Source organism: Crocuta crocuta, unplaced genomic scaffold (genome assembly GCF_008692635.1).
Source record: "Crocuta crocuta isolate KB4526 unplaced genomic scaffold, BGI_CrCroc_1.0 scaffold115, whole genome shotgun sequence".
Classification (NCBI taxonomy): Eukaryota; Metazoa; Chordata; class Mammalia; order Carnivora; family Hyaenidae; genus Crocuta; species Crocuta crocuta.
Window position 1 is genome coordinate 8,710,589 of NW_027530575.1, and position 22,415 is coordinate 8,733,003.

At 40.1% G+C, this 22,415-nt stretch overlaps 2 protein-coding genes across 2 annotated transcripts; both read left to right on the top strand.

The window, feature by feature from the left end:
- Nucleotides 1–11,632: 11,632 nt before the first annotated feature.
- Nucleotides 11,633–14,714, top strand: LOC144234707 (olfactory receptor 7G3-like). Its single transcript, XM_077768043.1, has 2 exons — nucleotides 11,633–11,661; nucleotides 13,772–14,714. The coding sequence occupies exon 2, from the start codon at nucleotides 13,776–13,778 to the stop codon at nucleotides 14,712–14,714; it is 939 nt and encodes a 312-aa protein (XP_077624169.1). The 5' UTR covers nucleotides 11,633–11,661; nucleotides 13,772–13,775.
- Nucleotides 14,715–18,114: 3,400 nt separating this feature from the next.
- Nucleotides 18,115–19,140, top strand: LOC144234708 (olfactory receptor 7G1-like). Its single transcript, XM_077768044.1, has one exon. It carries the CDS (start codon nucleotides 18,115–18,117, stop codon nucleotides 19,138–19,140), a length of 1,026 nt encoding a protein of 341 aa, XP_077624170.1.
- The last annotated feature ends 3,275 nt before the right edge of the window (nucleotides 19,141–22,415 follow it).

Sequence of the window (22,415 nt, forward strand, 5' to 3'; positions counted from 1 at the left end):
GTTGCTATGTGTCTTGTGAGGGAGGTTGTTTTACTCACAAATGGCAGCTGTCATGAACCAATATAATTCATGTCAGGTTAAAAACAAAAACCTTTATGTATAATTTAAAAGTTGAATTATACAGGAGTACCTGGAAATAGATGCGTTTATTATTTTTACCTATTAGATAAAAACTTTAAGTTGCATTTGTAGGTCATCCAGTTCATGTCTCATAACCTACCATTTCCTGACACAGGGTCTGAAATGAATCTTCCCACCGAAATTGTGAATGGTTGAATCTTTGAAATTCTGTACTTTGCCAACACACTGTTTCCATCTAAGATAGGTGTTAAAAAATGTACAATCCAGTGAATTTCTGACAAGGTAGAGTACATCTCTATTAACTGCTGCACACACGGGTCAAGAACTAGAACATTATCAGCACTAAGAATCCTCCTTACTGCTTCCTTTCACTCGCTAATCAGTCTAATTCCTGCCACCAGAATATATGTACTCTTATGGAATCATGCGTTTTTTAAAAAGATTTCATTGTTAAGTAATCTCTTCACCCAGTATGGGGTTCAAACTTACAACCCCGGGATCCTGTGTTGCATGCTCCACCCACTGAGCCAGCCGGGTGACACTGTAATCATGCATTCCTACTTAGTTTTTTTTTTTTTAATGTTTTATTTATTTCTGAGAGAGAGAGAGAGACAGCGTGAGCAGCGGAGGGTCAGAGAGAGAGGGAGACAGAACCGAAGCAGGCTCCAGGCTCTGACCTGTAGGCGCAGAGCCCGATTTGGGACTTCCTAACTCCCTAACCACGAGATCATGACCTGAGTGAACTCAGCCGCTTAACCAACTGAGCCACCCAGGCGCCCCTTGGAATCATGCATTTTTAAGAGCTTCACTGAGATATAGTTTACATGCCATAAAGTTCACCTATTTGAAGTATGAAATTCAGTGGTTTTTAGTATGTTTACTGAGTTATTTGCACTACTATACATGATATGTTATCATTTATACCTGGCTTCTCCTCAACGCTGTATTTGTGATATTCATCTATATTCTTTTGCCGAATTTTATTCTCATTGATACATAGCTTTCTGTTGTATGAATACACACAATTTATTCATTCAGCTGTCCTGGGTCTTTGAGTTGTCTATAGCTGGGGTATTTTACCTGCTATGAACATTCTTGTACATGTTTTAGTTCACAGTTGTACGTGTTTTTGTTGGGTTGATATTTTAGGAGTGCAATTTTTGGGTCATAGGGAATATACCCAGTCACATTTATTCAGTAGTACTAGATGGTTTTACACAGAAGTTGTGACAACATGTCTGTCTGTTATCTTGCTATTATGTTACATTGTCTTTTTCACTTTGGTTATTTTGACAGGTTTGTCATCGATAGAACCATATTTTGATTTTTAAATTAAAAAATTTTTGAACTAGTTTTCCACTTCCTAGAAAAGTTGAAAAGATTGTAGAATTCCTATAGATCCCTTTTTTCCAATGATAATGCAATTAATTTTGTTTTAGTTTTTTAGGAGGGGGGGCGAATTTGTTTTGTTTTAGAGAGTGAGCACAAGCAGGGTAAAGGGGCAGAAGGAGAAAGAGAATCTTGAGCAGTATCCACATTCAGCAGCAGAGCCAGATACAGGGATAGATTGCACTACTGTGGGATCATGATCTGAGCTGAAATCAAGAATCCAAGCAATTGAGCCACCCAGGTACTCTAAGATTGTTGGTGAGTTTTTTTTTTTCCTGAGTTTATTTTTTTTTTTAAATTACATCCAAGTTAGTTAGCATATAATGTAATTATGATTTAAGGAGTAGATTCCTTAATGCCCCTTACCCATTTAGCCCATCCACTCTCCCAAAATCCCTCTAGTAACCCTCTGTTTGCTCTCTATATTTAAGAGTCTTATGTTTTTGTCCCCCTCCATTTTATTATTTTTGCTTCCCTTCTCTTAGGTTCATCTGTTGTATCTTAGTCCTCATATGAGTGATGTCATATATTTGTCTTTCTCTGACTAATTTCACTTAGCATAATACACTCCAGTTCCATCCACATAGTTGCAAATGGCAAGATTTTATTCTTTTTGATTGCTATGTAATACTTCCATATATATATATATACATACCATATCTTTATCCATTCATCCATCAATGGATATTTGGGCTCTTTCCATACTCTGGCTATGGGTGATAGTGCTGCTATAAACAGCAGCACATAAAGGGTGCATGTGTCCCTTTGAAACAGCATACCCGTATCCCTTGGATAAATGTCTAGTGCAATTGCTGGGTCGTAGGGCAGTTCAATTTTTAATTTTTTTAAAAAATATTTTTATTTATTTCTAAGAGAGAGCGTGAGCAGGGGAGGGTCAGAGAGAGAGGGAGACACAGACTCTGAAATGGGCTCCAGGTTCTGAGCTGGCAGTCAGCACAGAGCACGACGCGGGGCTCGAACCCACGAACCGCGAGATCATGACCTAAGCGAAAGTCGGACGCTTAACCGACTAAGCCACCCAGGCACCCCAATTTTTAATTGTTTTTGAGGAACCTCCATACTGTTTTCCAGAATGGCTGCGCCAGTTTGCATTTCTACCAGCAGTGCAAAAGAGATCCTCTTCCTCTACATTCTCACCAGCATCTGTTGCCTCAGTTGTTAATGTTAGCCATTCTGCCGGGTGTGAGGTGGTATCTCATTGTGAATTTGATTTGTATTTCCCCAATGATGAGTGACGAGCATCTTTCATGTGTCTGTTGGCCATCTGGATCTCTTCTTTGGAAAAGTGTCTATTCATGTCTTTTGTCTATTTTGTCACTGGATTATCTAGTTTTTTGGGTGTTGAGTTTGATAAGTTCTTTATAGATTTTGGATACTAACCCTTTATCTGATATGTCATTTGCAAATATCTTCTCCCATTCTGTCGATTGCATTTTAGTTTTACTGATTATTTCCTTTGCTGTGCAGAAGCTTTTCATTTTGATGAGGTCCCATTAGTTCATTTTTGCTTTTGTTTCCCTTGCCTCCCTCCAGAGACATACTGAGTAAGTTGCTGTGGCCGAGGCCAAAGTTCTACCTGCTTTCTCCTGCAGGATTTTGATGGCTTCCTGTCTTACATCTTTCATCTTTTTTGAGCTTCTCTTTGTGTCTGGTGTAAGAAAGTGGTCCAGGTTCATTTTTCTGCATGTTGCTCTCCAGTTTTCCCAGCACCACTTGCTGAAGAGACTGTCTGAATGTTCTTTCCTGCTTTGTCAAAGATATGTTGGCCATATGTTTGTGGGTCCATTACTGGGTTCTCTATTCTGTTCCATTGATCTGAGTGTCTGTTCTTGTGCCAGTACCATACTGTCTTGATGATTACAGCTTTGTAATACAGCTTGAAGTCCAGGATTGTGATGCCTCCTACTTTTTTTTTTTTTTCAAGATTGCTTTGACTATTCGGGGTCTTTTCTGGTTCTCTACAAATTTTAGGATTGTTTGTTCTACCTCTGTGGAGAATGCTGGTGTTATTTTGATAGGGGTTGCATTGAATACGTAGATTGATTTGGGTAATATCAACATTTTAACAATATTTTTTCTTTCTATCCAGGAGCATGGAATATTTTTCCATTTTTGTGTATCTTTTTCAATTTCTTTCATAAGCTTTCTATAGTTTTCAGTGTGTAAATTTTTCACCACTTTGGTCATGTTTATTCCTAGGTATTATATGGTTTATGGTGCAATTGTAAATGGGATCGATTCCTTGATTTCTCTTTCTGTTGCTTCACTGTTGGTGTACAGGGATGCACCATTTTCTGTACAATGATTTTGTATCTTGCCACTTTGCTGAATTCCTGGATAAGTTGTAGCAGTTTTTTGGTAGAATCTTTTGGGTTTTCCATATAGCGAATCATGTCATCTGCAAAGAGTGAAAATTTGACCTCCTGGCCGATTTGGATGCCTTTTATTTCTTTGTGTTGTCTCATTGCTGAGGCTAAGTCTTCCAATGCTATGTTGAATAACAGTGGCAAGAGTGGACAGCCTTGTCTTGTTCTTGACCTTAGGGGGAAAGCTCTCAGTTTTTCCCCATTGAGGATGACATTAGCAGTGGGTCTTTTACATATGGCTTTTATGATCTTGAGGTATGATCCTTCTATCACTACTTTCTTGAGGGTTTTTATCACAAAATGATGCTATATTTTGTGAAATGCTTTCTCTGAATCTATTGAGAGGACCATGTGATTCTTGTCCTTTCTTTTATTGATGTGATGAATGATTGATTGTTTTGCAAATATTGAACCAGCCCTGCATCCCAGGTATAAGTTCCACTTAGTCGTGGTGAATAATTTTCTTAATGTATTGTTGGATCCAGTTGGCTAGTATCTTGTTGAGGATTTTTGCATCCATGTTTATCAGGGAAATTGGCCTATAGTTCTCCTTTTTAGTGGGGTCTTTGTCTGGTTTTGGTATCAAGGTAATGCTGGCTTCATAGAAAGAGTTTGGAAGTTTTCCTCCCTTTTTATTTCTTGGAACAGCTTCAAGAGAATAGGTGTTAACTCTTCTTTAAATGTTTGGTAGAATTCTTCTGGAAAGCCATCTGGCCCTGGACTCTTGATCTTTGGAAGATTTTTTATTACTAATTCGATTTCTTTACTGGTAATGGGTCTGTTCAAATTTTCTATTTCTTCCTGTTTCAGTTTTGGGAGTTTATATGTTTCTCGGAATTTGTCCATTTCTTCCAGATTGCCCATTTAACTGGCGTATAAGTGCTCATAACATACTCTTTTTATTGCTTTTATTTATTTTAATTTTTTAATGTTTCATTTATTTCTGAGAGAGAGACAGCATGAAGAGGAGGGTCAGAGAGAGAGGGTGACACAGAATCTGAAACACGCTCCAGACTCTGAGCTAGCTGTCAGCACAGAGCCCGATGCGGGGCACAAACCCACGAACTGTGAGATCGTGACCTGAGCTGAAGTTGGACGTTTAACTGACTGAGCCACCCAGGTACCACTTATTGTTTTTATTTCTGCTATGTTGGTTGTTGTCTCTCCTCTTTCATTCTTGATTTTATTTATTGGGTTCCTTTCCTTTTTCTTTTTGATCAAACTTGCTAGGGGTTTATTAACTCTGTTAATTCTCTTAAAGAACCAGCTTCTAGTTTCATTGATCTGTTCTAGTTTTTTTTGTTTTTGTGTTGTTTGTTTTGTCTTTGTTTTGATAGCATTGATTTCTGCTTTAATGTTTATTGTTTCCTGTCTTCTGCTGGTTTGGGGTTTTATTTGCTGTTCTCTTTTCAGTTCTTTGAGGTGTAAGGTTAGGTTGTGTATCTGATACCTTTCTTCTTTCTTTAGGAAGGTCAGGATTGCTATATACTTCCCTCTTATTGACCGCCTTTGCTGCATCGCAGAGGTTTTGGGCTGTAATGTTATCATTTTCATTGGCTTCCATGTACTTTTTCACTTCCTCTTTAACTTCTTGGTTAGCCCATTCTTTAGTAGGATGTTCTTTAGTCTCCAAGTATTTGTTACCTTTCCAAATTTTTCTTGTGGTTGATTTCAGGTTTCATAGTGTTGTGGTCTGAAAATATATACGGTATGATCTTGACCTTTTTGTACTTATTGAGGGCTGATTTGTGTCCCATTATGTGATCTATTCTGGAGAACATTCCATGTGCACTAGAGAAGAATGTATATTCTGCTGTTTTAAGATGAAGTGTTCTGAATGTATCTGTTAAGTCAATCTGCTTCAGTGTGTCATTCAAAGCCATTGTTTCTTTGTTGATTTTCTGTTTAGATGATCTGTCCATTGCTGTAAGTGGGGTGTAGAAGTCTCCCTACTATTGTGGTATTATTATCAATGAGTTTCTTTATGTTTGTGATGAATGGGTTTATATATTTGGGAGCACCACATTTGGAGCATAAATATTTACAATTGTTAGGTCTTAGTGGATAGACCCCTTAAGTATGGTAAAATGCCCTTCATCTCTTGTTACAGTATTTATTTTAAAATCTAGATTGTCTGATATAAGTATGGTAACTCTGGCTTTGTTTTGTTGACTATTAGCATGATAGATGGTTCTCCATCGCCTTTCTATCTGAAGGTGTTTTTAGGTCTCAAGTGGGTCTCTAGCAAACAGCATATAGACGGATCTTGTTTTCTTATCCATTCTGCTACCTTAGGTCTTTTGATTAGAGCATTTAGTCCATTAACGCTTAGAGTGAATACTGAAAGATATGGGTTTATTGCCATTACATTTCTTATAGAGTTGGTGTTTCTAGTGGTGTTCTCTTCTCCTTTCTAGTCTTTGTTGTACTTGATCTTTTTTTCTTTCTTTCTATCTTTTCTCTCCTCAGTGAGTCCCCCTTGAAATTTGTAGCAGGGCTGGTTTAGTGGTCAGGAACTCCTTTAATTTTTGTTTGTCTGGGAAACTTTTTATGTCTCCTTCTATTTTGAATGACAGCCTTGCTTGATAAAGAATTCTTGGCTGCATATATTTCCAATTCAGCACATTGAATATTTCCTGTCACTCGTTTCTGGCCTGCCAAGTTTCTATGGACAGGTTGCTGCAAACCTGATCTGTTTTCCTTTGTAGGTTAAGGACTTTTTTTCCCTTGCTCCTTTCATGATTCTTTCCTTGACTGAGTATTTTGTGAATTTGGCTATGATATGCTTTGTTGGTGGTCAGTTTTTGTTGAATCCTGTGTGAGTCCCCTGTGTTTCCTGGATTTTGATGTCTGTGCCTTTCCTCAGGTTAGGGAAGTTTTCTGCTATGATTTTTTCACATAACCCTTCTACCTCTTTTTTTCCCTCTCTTCATCTTCTGGGACCCCTATAATTCTGATGTTCTTTTTTAATAAGTTATTCATTTCTCTACTTCTTAAATCATGCTTTTTGCCTTAGTCTCCCTCTTTTTTCTGCTTCATTATTCTCCACAATTTGGCCTCTATATTGCTGATTCACTGCTCTGCCTCATCCTTCTTTGCCGCCGTGGCATCCATTTGAGATTGTGGCTCAGTTATAGCATGTTTTATTTCATCCTGGCTAGCTCTTACTTGTTTTGTCTCTGTAAAGAGGGATTCTAATCTATTTTTACCCCAGCTAGTATTCTTATCATCATTCTAAATTCTGGTTCAGACACTTGCTTGTATCTGTGTTGGTTAAGGCCCAGGCTGTCATTTCTCCCTGCTTTTTCTTTTGGAGTGAATTCCTTCATTTTGTCATTTTAAAGAAAGACAAAGAATTAAGAAGGCAACAAAATTAAAATAGAAAAATTAAAAATAACACACACACGCTAAGTCAAATAAATGTTACTAGATCCTAGGTGTGTTTTGGTCTGGTTATTGAAAGTAGACTGACTGATTAGAGAAAAAAGGGGAAAAAAAAGAAAAGGGACAAAAGGAAAACATTTGAATATTTGAGAAAATGAATATAATGCAATAGAATAAGTTGAAATGATAGAAGTAAAATAGAATTGGAAAAATTTACAGAAAGTAAAACATTTAGTAGAAAAAATAAAGAAAAATATTTTAGATAAAAATTGAAAATAAAAATAATTTTGTCTCTCTGTATTCAAGTAAAAGAAAAGGAACAAAAAAGAAAGAAAAAAAAGAAAATTGCAATAGATCGGCCAGCGAACAGCCTGAAATATGATTGTAATGGCATCGTTTTCCCCTAGAAGTCACACTATAAAGCATTTTGTACATAGTCCATAAACAAAGCAGGTGGAGAGATTTGTGTTCCGGAAAAGGGAGGTTGGCCCAGGTGGGCGGGGCCTAGTGTAATGCCTCCCTTCTCCACTAGATGGCGCTGCTTAGCTTACTGGGGTAGATTGCTGTGGGGCTTGCAGGCGTGTGTGCGCATGCGCGCCGGAGGGATGAAAATGGCGTCACCCAGCTACCCAGACTCTGGTATTGGAACTCTGTGCTCTCCGTGACCAGCATTTGCACACCCTTCCTTTGTATCCAGCAGCCATCCACTTCCCGCCTACGCTGTCCGTGACCAAGCGGGCAGGTTGCCAGGTGACATCTGCCTCCTGAGTTTCATCTCAGCCGCAGCTGTGTTTCCCGACCCCTCATTTCTGAGGGACTGTGGCTTTGACCGGCTCAGCTCCTGTGGCCGAGTCCCACCGAGCCGTGGCCGGGTGTGGCCGCACCAGGAACTTTCTCGGGACTGTGCTGCGGCCGGTGCCAGCCCGCCCCGGAGGAAGTCCACGCGATTGTGTAGCAGCAGCATTTCAGGGATTACGGAAAATCACAACGCACACCTGGCGCCAGGCTTCGCCTTAACGACCTCGTTCCCGCACCCGCGAGTGTGGCTGCTCTCTGGGGGCCGCTGGGACCCAGGGGCCACACAGCCTCTACCGAATGTCCTTCAGCAGGGAACGCTCCTTCCGGCCCCCACCGTGCTGGGGGGGGTTGGCCCTTCCCACCGGAGCACCGCCAGGTAACAAGCTGTGAAGCTCGCAAACAAGCTGCTGCGTTTCAGACTCTGTTCTCCCTGTTTGTAGAATTTTCAAGGAATTTAAACCCTCTCTTTTCTTCCTGTTTAGTTCAGTCCCTGCGGCTGTTTCCACTTTCCCTCTTTCTCTCCAGCTGCGGTTGGTGCTTGTCCCGTACCCCCCGCCCAGGCCCTCGCGGCTTCTCTCTCTCCCAGTTCAGCTCTCCGCGCCGCCCACCTGCTGAGTTCTGTGGTTCAGGCTGTGTTGTGAATCCTCAGATCAGTTTTATAGGTGTGCAGGATGGTTTAGCGTTGATCTGTCTGGGCTGCATTTCAGGGGTGAGAGATGTAGAAAATTTCCCTGCTGTTTCCCATCTCGGCCCCTCCCCTAGATTGTTGGTTTTGGTGTCTGTTTTTTAGGCAACCTCCAAAAAGTCTGCCCAAGTAACTAGTAAATTGGTTTCTTTGTACTCTTTCTTATAATACTTCTTACTTTAGGTCAGGTCACAAAGGAACTTAAAGAATTCTTAGAGAATCGGTTTAATGAGATACTCATCAATTCTCTTAAGGTCAGATCCAAGAAATCCAGGAATTAAGTTCCCTGCCTGGAGGTGAGAGGAAGCATGTGGGAAGAGAATGATATATGCCTGCCCTCTCAGGGTCAGGAAACCAGTCATCCAGGAGTTCTCTCTCTTTAAAAAAAATGTTTATTTTTGAGAGACAGAGTGTAAGTGGGTGAGGGTCAGAGAGAGAGGGAGACACAGAACCTGAAGCAGGCTCCAGGCTCTGAGCTGTCAGCACAGAGCCCGATGCAGGGCTAGAACTCACTGTGCGATCATAACCTGAGCTGAAGTCTGAGGCTTAACCGACTGAGCCACCCAGGCGTCCCCAGGAGTTCTTTCTTTGAGCTGTGTTCCATAAGGATTTGAATTGTCTTGGGGATGAAATGACAGTACATATTTGGCTAATGAGGAGCTTTGGAAATTGAGCCCCCAGGGCCACAGAAACGGTAGAATCTACCTGTGACCATTGCCTTCAAAGACCTGCTCAGGTCAGGAAACAAGCACATCTGGGCCTCCTTCTGAGATGATCCCTCTTGCCCATGAGCCCAATTGTCTGACTTGGTCCATCTGCCCTTCCTGCGGACAGATTTCCCATCTCATCCTTCAGTATCTAGAAGAGAGGTGAATTACTCATTGATGACTCCAAGGTAATCTGATGTGTACTAATAAATTCTGTGAGAAATTGAACAGTTATTTAAAATCAGCCCATCTGGAGGACATCTAAGAGGTAACAGAAAGATTAAGGATGAAGTAAGATTAGGTTATACTGAATTTGCAATCAACCTTCATTTCTGGCTCCTACTTTGCCTTTTAAATTCCAGGGACTCTTACCACCTGAGCATGAATTAGCCCCTTCAGAAATTGGACAGATAATTCTACAGTTCTCTGGTTTCCCTCATTTTTTTCCCTTTTCTTTCCATTTTGGCCGTGAGTAGAACTGGGATGGGTGAGTATGACTTCTCAATTTTCCCATATCTGGTTTCATATTTTATCCTTAGTGGAGAACTCAAGTCTTGTCCTTGACTGTTAACTGTGAGGACCTTGGGAGAGGTGGTTGAGACACATTAGTCTACCTTTCCAGTCTTTCTTTGAAATCCCCTGCAAAAAAATACGGAATATTTTAAACCTTCAGAACAGCACAGGGAGTATTAAAATAACAGTCACTCAACCACTTTCCAGAATTAATGCTGACATTTTGGCCATATGAACTTAAGACTTTTTAAAATAATAAAGTATTATACGTACACATGAGGTCCTATTATTATATTATATTTTAAACTGAGTTTTAGATCCAAGTACCACACAGAAAGACCTTTCTTTGCCCTCAGACAGGGATAACTATATCATTACGGACAAATAACTCTTTATTATTTATTTCCCTCCCTCACTCCTAGAAGTTACCACTCTGAAATTTGGTGGATATTTGCTATGTGTAGTTTACCACTATTAGTATATGTGAATGTGTCCCATAAATTCTTCTTTACTATAGGAAAACATTGTAATGAACCCAAATGCCCATTGATGTGAGAATGTATGTTAAAATAAATAAACCTGATCTGCTTGCATCTGTTTTGGTAAATATAGAAAAGACCATGGTTAAGCCAAAAAAAAAAAAAAAGTTGCTAAGTTGAATAGTATGATACTATGTATAACAACAGATAGGAGCATGTAACTTGGAAAGTAACCTAAGCATAAAATGCTTGTGGATACATCATTACTCATATGAAATACTCCAGGGGAATGATACAGGCAAGAGTTCAGGATCCTGTTTAACCCTGGGGAGGGGAGGTCAGTGTAGAGATTGTGTAGAAATATGCAGGTGCTTCGAGGAGACTGGCATTGTTTTATTAACAAAGAACACTGGGGTTGTCTTTGTCGCTCAGTCAGTTAAGTGTCTGACTCTTGATTTGATCAGGTCATGATCTCATGGTTCATGGGATCCTTGCTGACAGTGTGGAGCCTGATTGGGATTCTCTCTCTCCTTCTCTCTCTGCCCCTCCCCTGCTCGTGTACATGCTCTCTCTCCCTCTCTCAAAATAAAATAATAATTTTTTTTTAATGTTTATTTTTGAGAGACAGAGTGTGAGCAGAAGGACAGAGAGACAAGGAGACACAGAACCTGAAGCAGGCTCCAGGCTCTGAGGTGCCTGACGTGGGGCTCGAACTCACAAACCACGAGATCATAACCTGAGCTGAAGTTGGCTGCTTACCTGACTGAGCCACCCAGGCACCCCCAAAATAAAAGAACTTTAAAACTTAAAAAAGAAAAAGGAAAACTGGTGCAGGCGTGGCGCAATGTCGAATTTGATCATGCTCGCTGGTGGACTTAAGCCTTTCATTTCAAAGCCTTTCACTTTATCCTTATTGGGATACTTAAATAGAACATAAAACATGAAAATAAACAAGGGTTTATTTATATTTACATAAATTTCATCCTGCTATGGCTATTATAGACTATTCTCCTTTAATTTCTTTAAACCATTTTTTAAAATATAATTCAAATTAGCTAACAGAGTGCAGTCTTGGTGTTAGGAGTAGAATTCAGTGATTCATCTCTTACATAGAACACCCAGTGCTTATCCCAATAAGTGCCCCCCTTAATTTTAATGCCCATCGCCATTTGACGCATCCCTCCCCCACCCCTTCAGCAAACCTCAAATTTGTTCTCTGTGTGTAAGAGTCTCTTATGGTTTGCTCTTCTCTCTTTTTATCTTTCTTCCATTCCCCTATGCTTATCTGTTGTGTTTCTTACATTCCACATATGAGTGAAATCACATGATATTCGTCTTATTTTTTAAAAATATTTATTTTGAGAGAAAAAGCATACACGCTTTGCAAAGCTTCAGAGGGGCAGAGAGAGAGAGAGAGAGAGAGAGAAACTGTCACCATGACCCTGGGATCATGACCCAAGCTGAACTGAAGAGTGGAACGCTCAACCAACTGAGCCACCCAGGGGCCTCTGCTTTAATAATTTTTTTATTTAATTTTATACAGCTAGCACTAATGTAAATACTTTGATTTTTCATATTTAAAATAACAAACATTTAAAAAATAAGTATGATATAGTATAAAATAATATGAAAATAACATGGTATACCATGACTATACCATGAATTTGTATGCATTCCTATAAAGCTGTTTATTTAGGTTATTTCTTTCCTCTATTTCCTTACACTGAGGGCTCCCAGTGGGGATCTGAGTACATCCTACTTCCAGCCTTGAGATTATGTTCTTGAGGTTTCCTCCCTCGTCTCTCACTCGGTCTTACTCTCAGCTTCCCTTCTGGAAGGGGAAGAAACATTCATTTTGGGGTAATGCTGAAAAACAGTTTATTGTTTTAACAAGTGATGAATGCAGGACTCAACATGCATCCTGTCTTTAAGAATGCACTCAGGGGACCACCTATTTAATTAGGGAGAGTTACTCTTTATGGAAGTATTTTAGCCAATAAATGAAGAAAGGACTAGAATGTCAGCATTCTGTAGCTCCCAAAGGATTAGTGGATCCAGACAATAGTTATTTCAAGAAGTAAGACACCGTGTGTGTATGCATATTTTATATATCACATATATAAAATACATATACATATTTTAAAATGTTTGCACCCCCCCAAAAAAAAAACGGAGCCTAAATCTAATTAGGCTTCTAGACTGGAGGTAGGCAGACTTTTTCAGTAAAGAGCCAGATGGTAAATATTTTAGGTTTTGTAAGCCATATGGCCTCTGTCACAAGTACTCAGCTCAGATGTAGCGTATAAACTACCATGGATGAAGTATAAATGAATGGCTATGTTCCAATAAACCTTTATTTACTGGATCTTGCCCATACGGCTGTATTTCCTCAAACTATATTCCAGAATACAGCCTCAATGATTTTATTCTACGATCATTTGCTTGAAGGAATCCCTTTTTAAAAAAAGATTTTCTAATGTTTTATTTATATCTGAGAGAGAGAAAGAGAGAGCAGGGCAGGATCACAGAGAGAGGGAGACACAGAATCTGAAACAGGCTCCAGGCTCTGAGCTAGCTGTCAGTGCAGAGCCCGATGCAGGGCTCGAACGCACAAACCGTGAGGTCATGACCTAAGCAGAAGTCGGATGCTTAACCAACTGAGCCACCCAGGCGCCTCTGCTTGAGGGCATCTTAACAGGATATTCAGTCCTCTTTTCTATTCATTAAGCACCTCTACTTGACAAAGAATTGATAGACTATAAGAACTTGGGACAGGATGTTGTGTGTTGGAAGGGGGAGTGTTGAGGGAAATACAAAGTAAGAAAGGGAGAGGAAGAGAGATAGGAGAGAGGGACGCAAGAGCAAAGATAGCCGTGTTTAAGAAAGTTTCTCTTGGGGCGCGTAGGTGGCTCAGTCATGACTTTGGCTCATGTCATGATCTTGTGGTTTATGAGTCTGAGCCCTGCATCAGGCTCTGTGCCGACAGAGCCTGGAGCCTCCCTCTCTGCCCATCCCCTGCTCACACTTTATCTCTCTGTCTCTCAAAAATGAATAAGCATTAAAAAATTAAAGGGGCTCCTGGGTGACTCAGTTGGTTAAGCGTCTGACTTCGGCTCAGGTCACGATCTCACGGTTGGTGGGTTCAAGCCCTGCGTCAGGCTCTGTGCTGACAGCTCGGAGCCTGGAGACTGTTTTGGATTCTGTATCTCCCTCTCTCTGACCCTCCGCTGCTTACACTGTGTATCTCTCTCTCTCAGAAATAAATAAAACATTAAAAATTTTTTTAATAAAAAAAATTCTCTTAAGTTTTGTTTTCGTTACCTCCATCTTTTCTATCAGACCCCTCAGCAACATGAAATCAGGAAACTCCTCAGCTATTACAGAATTCCTCCTCCTGGGACTGTCAGAGGACCCACAAGTGCAGCCCCTGCTCTTCTGCCTGTTCCTGTCCGTGTACCTGGTCTCTGTGCTCGGGAACCTGCTCATCATCCTGGCCATTATGTATGACTCCCACCTCCACACCCCCATGTACTTCTTCCTCTCCAACCTGTCCGCTGTTGACATCTGTTTCACCTCCACCACCATCCCTAAGATGCTCATGAACATCCAGACACAGAGCAAGTCCATCAGTTACACAGGCTGCCTCACCCAAATCTGCTTTGTCCTGACTTTTGCTGGATTGGAAAATGGAATTCTGGTAATGGTGGCCTTTGATCGATTTGTGGCCATCTGTCACCCGTTGAGGTACAAGGTCATCATGAACCCCAAGCTCTGTGGGCTTCTGGTTCTGCTGTCGTTCCTTATTAGTGTTCTGGATGCCCTTCTCCACACTTTGACGGCACTGGGGCTGTCCTTCTGCACAGACCTGGAAATTCCCCACTTTTTCTGTGAATTAGCTCATATCCTCAAGCTTGCCTGTTCCGATATCCTCATCAATAACATCCTCGTATACTTAGTGACTGGCCTGTTGGGTGTTGTTCCTCTCTCTGGGATAATTATCTCTTACACTCGAATTGTCTCCTCTGTCCTGAAAATCCCATCAGCTCGTGGAAAGTATAAGGCATTTTCCACCTGTGGGTCACATGTAATAGTTGTTTCCTTGTTCTATGGGACAGGTTTTGGGGTGTACCTTAGTTCTGCAGCCACTCCCTCCTCCCAGGAGAGTGCAGTAGCCTCAGTGATGTACACCGTTGTCACCCCCATGATGAACCCCTTTATCTACAGTCTGAGGAACAAGGACATGATGGGGGCCTTGAAGAAACTCATTTCTAGAATATCAGCTTTCCATTAACATGTCAGCTGCTTTGGGCTGACACACACTGCTGGCATCTGACAGAGAGAAAAAATGTGCGATCCAGAAAGCCTGACCAACAGTGAATATATGAAACCAGAGATCAAGTGGTGAAGGGTAAGAATTTTAGAATCAGACCACAGCTGGGTTTGAATCCTACCTCCGCTGAATCATAGCCATGTGGCCTTTGACAATTTACTTCAACTCTCGAAACTCAGTTTCCTCATCTGTAAAATTGGCATGATTATATTAGTTTATATTTGGAGAGGGTTTGAGATACTTCAACTCAATCAGTGAAGATGCATGCCTTCGGCTGTAATAAGGCAAAATTCTCAACTCCAATCGGGTCAGATGATAAAAACAATTATCTTTCCTTACAAAAACCTCAGGGATAGTGTAGGCCCAGGCAGAGAGCCACAGGGCTGTATTTCACTCTGCCACGTGTTGGCTTTTGCCTACAGCTGCCTTCCTGGTGGTCTCTGACGGCTGCAACAGCACAGAGGTCCTTCAGACACAGAAATGAAAACCAACAGCCGCTCCTTGGGTTTCATTTCAACACAAACATAAGCCTTCCAAGGAGACATCCAGAAGGCATTGTTTTTATCATCCGCCCAAATTGAGATAAGTGTCTTTGTGTGTTGGTTTCCTATTGCCATTGTGACACCTCACCACAAGCTTAGCAGCTTCAAACAACATGGATGAATCCTGCTGCTGTCTGAAATCAGCTTCACTGAGCTAAAGTCAAAGTGTTAGGTTCCTTTTGAAAACTCGTTGGAGAAAAAGCTATCATTTAATAGGTACAGAGTTTCTGTTTGGGATGATAAAAATGTTCAGGAAATGGATAGGGGTAACAGTCACACAACATTGTGAATGTTCTTAATGGCATGGAATTGCTCACTTAAAATGGCTGAAATAGTAAATTTTATGCTATACATATATATTTTACTAAAACAAAGAACTCAAAAAAATTCATTCCAATGTACCAAAGCGTTAAACACAAGAATCAAAGAGATTAAATATTTCAGAAGACAATATAAAAAATATTTTTATTACCTCAGAGAAATTAAGCATTTCTTAAAAGAATAAGGACAATCCGAAAGGTAAAGACGGAGAAATTCAAGGACTTTAAAAAGGAGCCATTATGGGGCGCCTGGGTGGCTTAGTCGGTTGAGCGTCTGACTTTCGCTTAGGTCATGATCTCGCAGTTGGTGGGTTCGANGGAGCCATTAAACAAGTGACTCATTAAATGACAATTCAGAATTTTTCTTTCAATATCACAAGAATAAAAAAGCAGGACAAATAAACTTCCAGGGAAATATTTCCTGACGAGATCTCGCTCACCCTACCAATATCAACATGACTTTAGTAGCACAGACACAACTATTAATATATTCCAACACAATAAAAAATCAATCTTTCTCTTCCCTACCCTGGTAGCCACATCTGCTTTCTGTCTTTATGAACTCACCTATTCTAGGCACCTTAAACTAAAATTATACAATATTTGTCCATTTTTTATCTGGCTAATTTCACTAATGTTTTCAGGGATCATCCATGTGGCACCTGTCAGAATTTTTTCCTTCTTGTGGCTGATTTCTGTATGTATGGTTCACACCTACTATTACCAGGCTTCCTGATATCATTGATTACATAGAGATGCCACTGGTTCTATCTTAAAATTTTTTTTAATGTTTATTCATTTTTGAGAGAGACCGACCGTGAGTCGGGGAGGGGCAGGGAGAGAGGGAGACACAGACTGTGAAGCAGGCTCCAGGCTCCCAGCTGTCAACACAGAGCCTGTGTGGGGCTGGAACTCACAAACTGCGAGTTCAGGACCTGAGCCGAAGTCGGACGTTTAACCCGACCGAGTCACCCAGGTGCCCCCATTGGTTCTATTTTTTAAAAAAGGAATGCTGGAACTCAGCCAAGGTGGGCATGTCCACATTTGCAGGCTATGTGATATAGATGAAAGCAGAAACAGGTAGAGAAATGAGCGGTGAATACTTGGGACTCATAACATCCACCATCTGCTGTCAGCCATCTTGAATTCCTCATTTCTGTTGTTTTAGTCTTGAAAGAATTTGCACTGCCTTGGGATCAGACTGACGATATAATTGTTTGGCTATGAAGAGCTTTGGATATTGATCCTCCAGAGGCACAGAGACTACAAATTGTGACATCCTCACTCGACAGCCCTGCCCCAGTAAAGAAACAGCATACCTGTGTCTCGTCCCAACCAGGATCCCTCTTGCCCAGGAGCCTGATGCTTCACTTGGTCCCTTTCCTTTTCCTATGGCTAGAGCACCGGTCTGCATCATTCAACACCTAGCAGAGATGACCTGCATTATTCCACAGTAATGTCATTTAGGTAAATCGATGTCCCTTAGTTAATGTTTGGAAGTGAGGGCATGTATTTTACTATACCTTTATCCAGCAGAAACTTTGAAAAGAATACATACATAAAATGATTGGAATCAAGACATCTATTTGCCTCCTTCCTGTCTTCTATCTTGTTGACAGGTTCCCTTGTGTCTTTCCTCCAATCCCCAAATAGTTATTCTGCCAGCCCCCTATTCTGTCTCTATGAGGAAAAAGACTATTTTCCTTCTCAGCAAGAACATGCTCATTTGCAAATAGGGTGATTGTTACCACCAAGAGGTAACTTTTCCTCTAAGTTTCAATTCTGGGTTTTTAACATACTTTTGCATTATCTCTGTTGCCAGGCTGTGAGGTCTCTGTGGAAGGAGGTGGAGATCCAGATAGACTTATCAATCTGATTACCTGTTTCTCCTAATAAACTTATCAAATGTTTTATATTTTATTTTACTTTTTTTTTTTTTTTTTTTAAAAATAGTTTTTTTTCAGGTTGGTTTCCTNAGTTCCTCCTAATCCTCCTATACGTGCAAACATATGGTATTTGTCCTTCTCTGCCTGACTTATTTCGCTCAGCAGAACACCCTCAAGGTCCATCCATGTTGCTACACATGGCCAGATTTCATTCTTTCTCATTGCCGTATTTTATTTTACTTTTTAACATTTATTCATTTTTGAGAGACCGAGCATGAGTGGGGAAGGGTCAGAGAGAGGGAGACACAGAATCCAAAGCAAGCTCCAGGCTCCGGGCTGTCAGCACAGAGCCTGATGTAGGGCTCGAACTCACGAACCATGAGATTATGACCTGAGCCAAAGTCAGATGCTTAACCAACTGAGCCACCCAGGTGCCCCCAAATGTTTCAAATAATCAAAACAGAATGAGTAGTCTAATTTAAAAAATGACAACTCCTCAACCCTTTCCAGAATTAACGAATGTTGACTCACTGCTTTATTAACTTTAAATCTTTCTGCAAAATAATATGCATAGAGAAGGCATCTCTCCATTTTAAGTCTTTTCTTTCCCAACATGGTGCTTGCACTTGGTGATATTCCTGCTTGCCTAGGAACCAACATTTCATTGCCTTGTTACCACATCATTTCCATCAGGTTCATTAGCAATAAGGAACTCAGAAATGAAACAGGCATTCTAGAATTTCTTCTCATGGAAGTGACAGAGAATCCAGATATGCAGTCCCTCGTCTTCAGCCTGTTCCTGTTCATATATCTGGTCACCATCCTAGGAAACCTGCTCATCATCCTGGCCGTCATCTTGGACTCCCACCTCCACACCCCCATGTACTTCTTCCTCTTCAACCTGTCTTTTGTTGACATCTGTTTCACCTCCACCACCATCCCAAAGATGATTGTGAACATCCAGACACAGAGCAAGTCCATCAGTTACACGGGCTGCCTCACCCAAATCTGCTTTGTCCTGGTTTTTGCAAGTTTGGACAGTTGTATTCTTTCAGTAATGGCCTATGATCGCTGTGTGACCATTTGTCATCCACTGAGGTACACAGTCATCATGAACCCCCATTTCTGTGGCCTTTTGATTCTTCTTTCTCTGTTTATTAGCATTGTGGATGCCCCAATGCGCAGTCTGATGGTGTTGCCACTGACCTTCTGCACAGACCTCGAAATCCCTCTCTTCTTCTGTGAAGTAGTTCAGGTCATCAAGCTTGCATGTTCTGACACCCTCATCAATAACATCCTGATATATTTTGCAGCTAGCATATTTGCTGGTATCCCTGTATGTGGAATCATTTTCTCTTACACTCAGATAGTGTCCTCTGTTTTGAGGATGCTGTCAGTAGGAAAGTATAAAGCTTTTTCCACATGTGGGTCTCACCTCTCAGTTGTGTCTTTGTTCTACGAGACAACTTTTAGAGTTTACATGAGTTCTGCCCTTGCTGACCCTTCCAGAAATGCTGCAGTGCTTTCAGCGTTGTACAGTGTTGTCCCTCAAATGATGAACCCTTTCATTCACAGCCTGAGGAACAGGGACATGAAGGGAGCTTTGAGGAAGTTCATAAGTAGAACTACTCTTCCATGAGTGTGTCATCTGCATGGACTGGGGTTTCTAGAATGAGCCCAAGTGACAGAAATATTGGGTGAGCCATAATGTCTGATTCTTGCATCCCCAAGTTCTTGCAAATTGACTAGGTAACATCATGGGCAAGTTCATTTTAATTTTGGGTTGAAACTTAATATGTTCTTTGTACAGCTCTGTGATGTTTCAAAAATAAGTTCTAATTCCTAAGCTTGGTGTTTTCGGTGGGTTCCTCACAAGCTGTCCCAAGTCAAGGGTTATATTGAAATGTTAAAAGAGAAGTGAGAGAAGATGGATGGGTCAGGAAAAGGATCAAACAAGACTGTGTTTTATAGCAGAGATTTGATTCTGCCTAATTTCCTGGTTAGGGCCACGTGAATTGCACTCCAAGGACCAACCAGTTGTGAGACAGGGGAAGAGCCATTCTTTCATACTCCAGTAATTCCTGAGACTTGTCACTGGTAAACTAGGTCAGCACAGGGTAACATCAACATTGACTATATTCATTTTATTGTCTATAAAACTTATTATGTGATTATCTCAGTGGTTTGAAATTTTGGTTAGACCTTCGACCTTTGATCCTGGTCAGTGAGGAAGCCATCGTTTCTACTAAGAGAAAGTAATCCAGATTGTAAAATGCCAAAGTAATAAAGATATTTGTATTTTCCTGATGATGAGTGATATTGAGCAATTTTTCATATGTCTGTTAGCTATCTGGATGACTTCTTTGGAAAAATGTCTATTCATGTCTTCTATACATGAAAAGAATTTTAATTTAAATTCAAGTTAGTTAACATACAGTGTAGTATTGGTTTTAAGAGTAGACCCTAGTGATTCATCACTTACATGCATCACCCAGGACTCATCCCAACAAGTCCTCTTTGATGCCCATCCACCCATTTAGCCCATCCCCTAACCCAAGTCCCCTCCAGAAACCTTTAGTTTGTTCTCTGTATTTAAGTCTCTTATGGTTGCCTCCCTCTCTGTTTTTATCTTATCTTACTTTACCCTATGTTCATCTGTTATGTTTCTTAAATTCCACATGTGAGTGAAATCATGATATTTGTCTTTCTCTGAGTAACTTATTTCACCTAACATTTTTTAATTGGATTATTTTTTTGAGTTTTATAGTGTTGAGTTTTATAAGTTCTTTACAAATTTGGATACTAACCCTTTATCAGATATGTCCTTTGTAAATATCTTCTCCTGTTCCATAGGTTGCCTTTTACTTTTATTGATTGTTTCCTTCACTGTGCAGGAGCTTTTTATTTTGACAAACTCCCAGTAGTTTATTTTTGCTCCTGTTTCCCTTGCCTCAGGAGACATATATAGAAAGAAGTCGCTACAGCCAGTGTCAAAGAGACTGTTGCCTGTGTTTTCCTCTAGAATTTTTATGGTTTCAGGTCTCATATTCAGGTCTTTAATAATTTTGAATTTATTTTTGTTTATGATATAAGAAAGTGGTCTAGTTTCATTTCTTTTTGCATGTTGCCGTCCAGTTTTCCCAACACCATTTATTGGAGACTGTCTTTTTTCCATTGGATATTCTCTCCTGCCTTGACAAAGATTAATTCACCGTATCATTGTGGATTCATTTCTGGGTTTTCTATTTGTTCTATGGATCTGTGTATCTGTTTTTGTGCCAGTACTATACTGTTTTGATTACTACAGCTTTGTAATGTAACTTGAAGTATGGAGTTGTGATGCTGCTACCTTTGCTTTTCTTTCTTTCTTTTTTTAATTTTCAAATTTTAATTAAATCCAAGTTAGTTAACATATAGTGTCATATTGGTTTCAGGAGTGGAGTTTATTGATTCATCATTTACATATAACACCCAGTGCTCATCCTAACGAGTGCCCTCCTTAATGCCAATCACCCATCTAGTCCATTGCTCCATTCACCTCTCCTACAGCAACCTTCAGTTTGTTTTCTATATTTAAGAGTCTCTTATCGTTTGCCTCCTTGTTTTTATCTTATTTTCAAAATTCCTTTGGTATCTTTTGTGGTTCCATGCAAATTTTAGGATTATTTGTTCTACCTCTGTGAAAAAACTGCTGTTGATATATTGATAAGGATTACATTAAATGAATAGGTTGCTTTGATGAGTATAGACATTTAAACAATATTTGTTCTTCCAATCCATGAGCATGGAATGTCCTTCCATTTCTTTGTGTCCTCTTCAATTTCTTTCACAAGTACATTATAGTTATAAAAGTACAGGTCTTTCACCATTTTGGCAGGTTTATTCCTAGGTATCTTATTGTTTTTAGTGCAAAAAAAAATTGTAAGTGGGATCAGTTCCTTAATTTCTTTTTCTACTACTTCATTATTGCCACATAGAAATGCAACTGATTTCTGTACATTGTTTTTGTACACCTTACTGAATTTGTTTATCAGTTCTAGCACTTTTTTATTGAAGTCTTTTGGGTTTTCTACATAGAGCATTGTGTCATCTGCAAATAGTGAAAGTTACTTCTTTCTTGCTAATTTGGATACCTTTTATTTCTTTTTGTTGTCTGATTGCTGTGGCTAGGACTTCCACCATACGCAAAAATAAACTCAAAATGGATTGAAGACCTAAATGAAGACCTAAACCCATAAAAGTCCTAGAGGAAAACACAGGCAGTAACTTCTTTGACAATGGCTGTAGCAACTTCTTTCTAGGCATGTCTCCTGAGGCATGGGAGACAAAGGCACAAATAAACTATTAAGACTTCATCAAAATAAAAAGGTTCCTCCTAGCAGAGAAAACACCAGAATTAAAAGGCATCCTATAGAATGGGAGAAGATATTTGCAAATGACACATCTGCTAAAAGATTAGTATCCAAAATATGTAAGGAACTTACAAAACTCAACACCCAAGAACTAAATAATCCAAATAAAAATGAGCAGAAGACATGAAAAGGCATTTTCCCAAAGAACACATACAGATGGCCAGCAGACACCTGAAAAGATGCTCAATATCACTGACCATCAGGGAAATACAAGTCAAAACAACAATGAGATATCACCTCACACCTGTCACAATGGCTAATATCAACAGTACAAGAAACAAGTGTTGGTGAGGATGTGGAGAAAGAGATGTTCTCTTGCACTGTTGGTGGTAATGCAAACTTGTGCAACTGTGGACAACAGTATGGAGGTTCTCAAAAAGTTAAAAATAGAACTACCATATGGTTCATCAAGTGTAATACTAGATATTTATCCAAAGAATACAAAAATACTAAGCCAAAGAGATTCATGCACCCCAATGTTTATAGCAGCACTATTTACAAT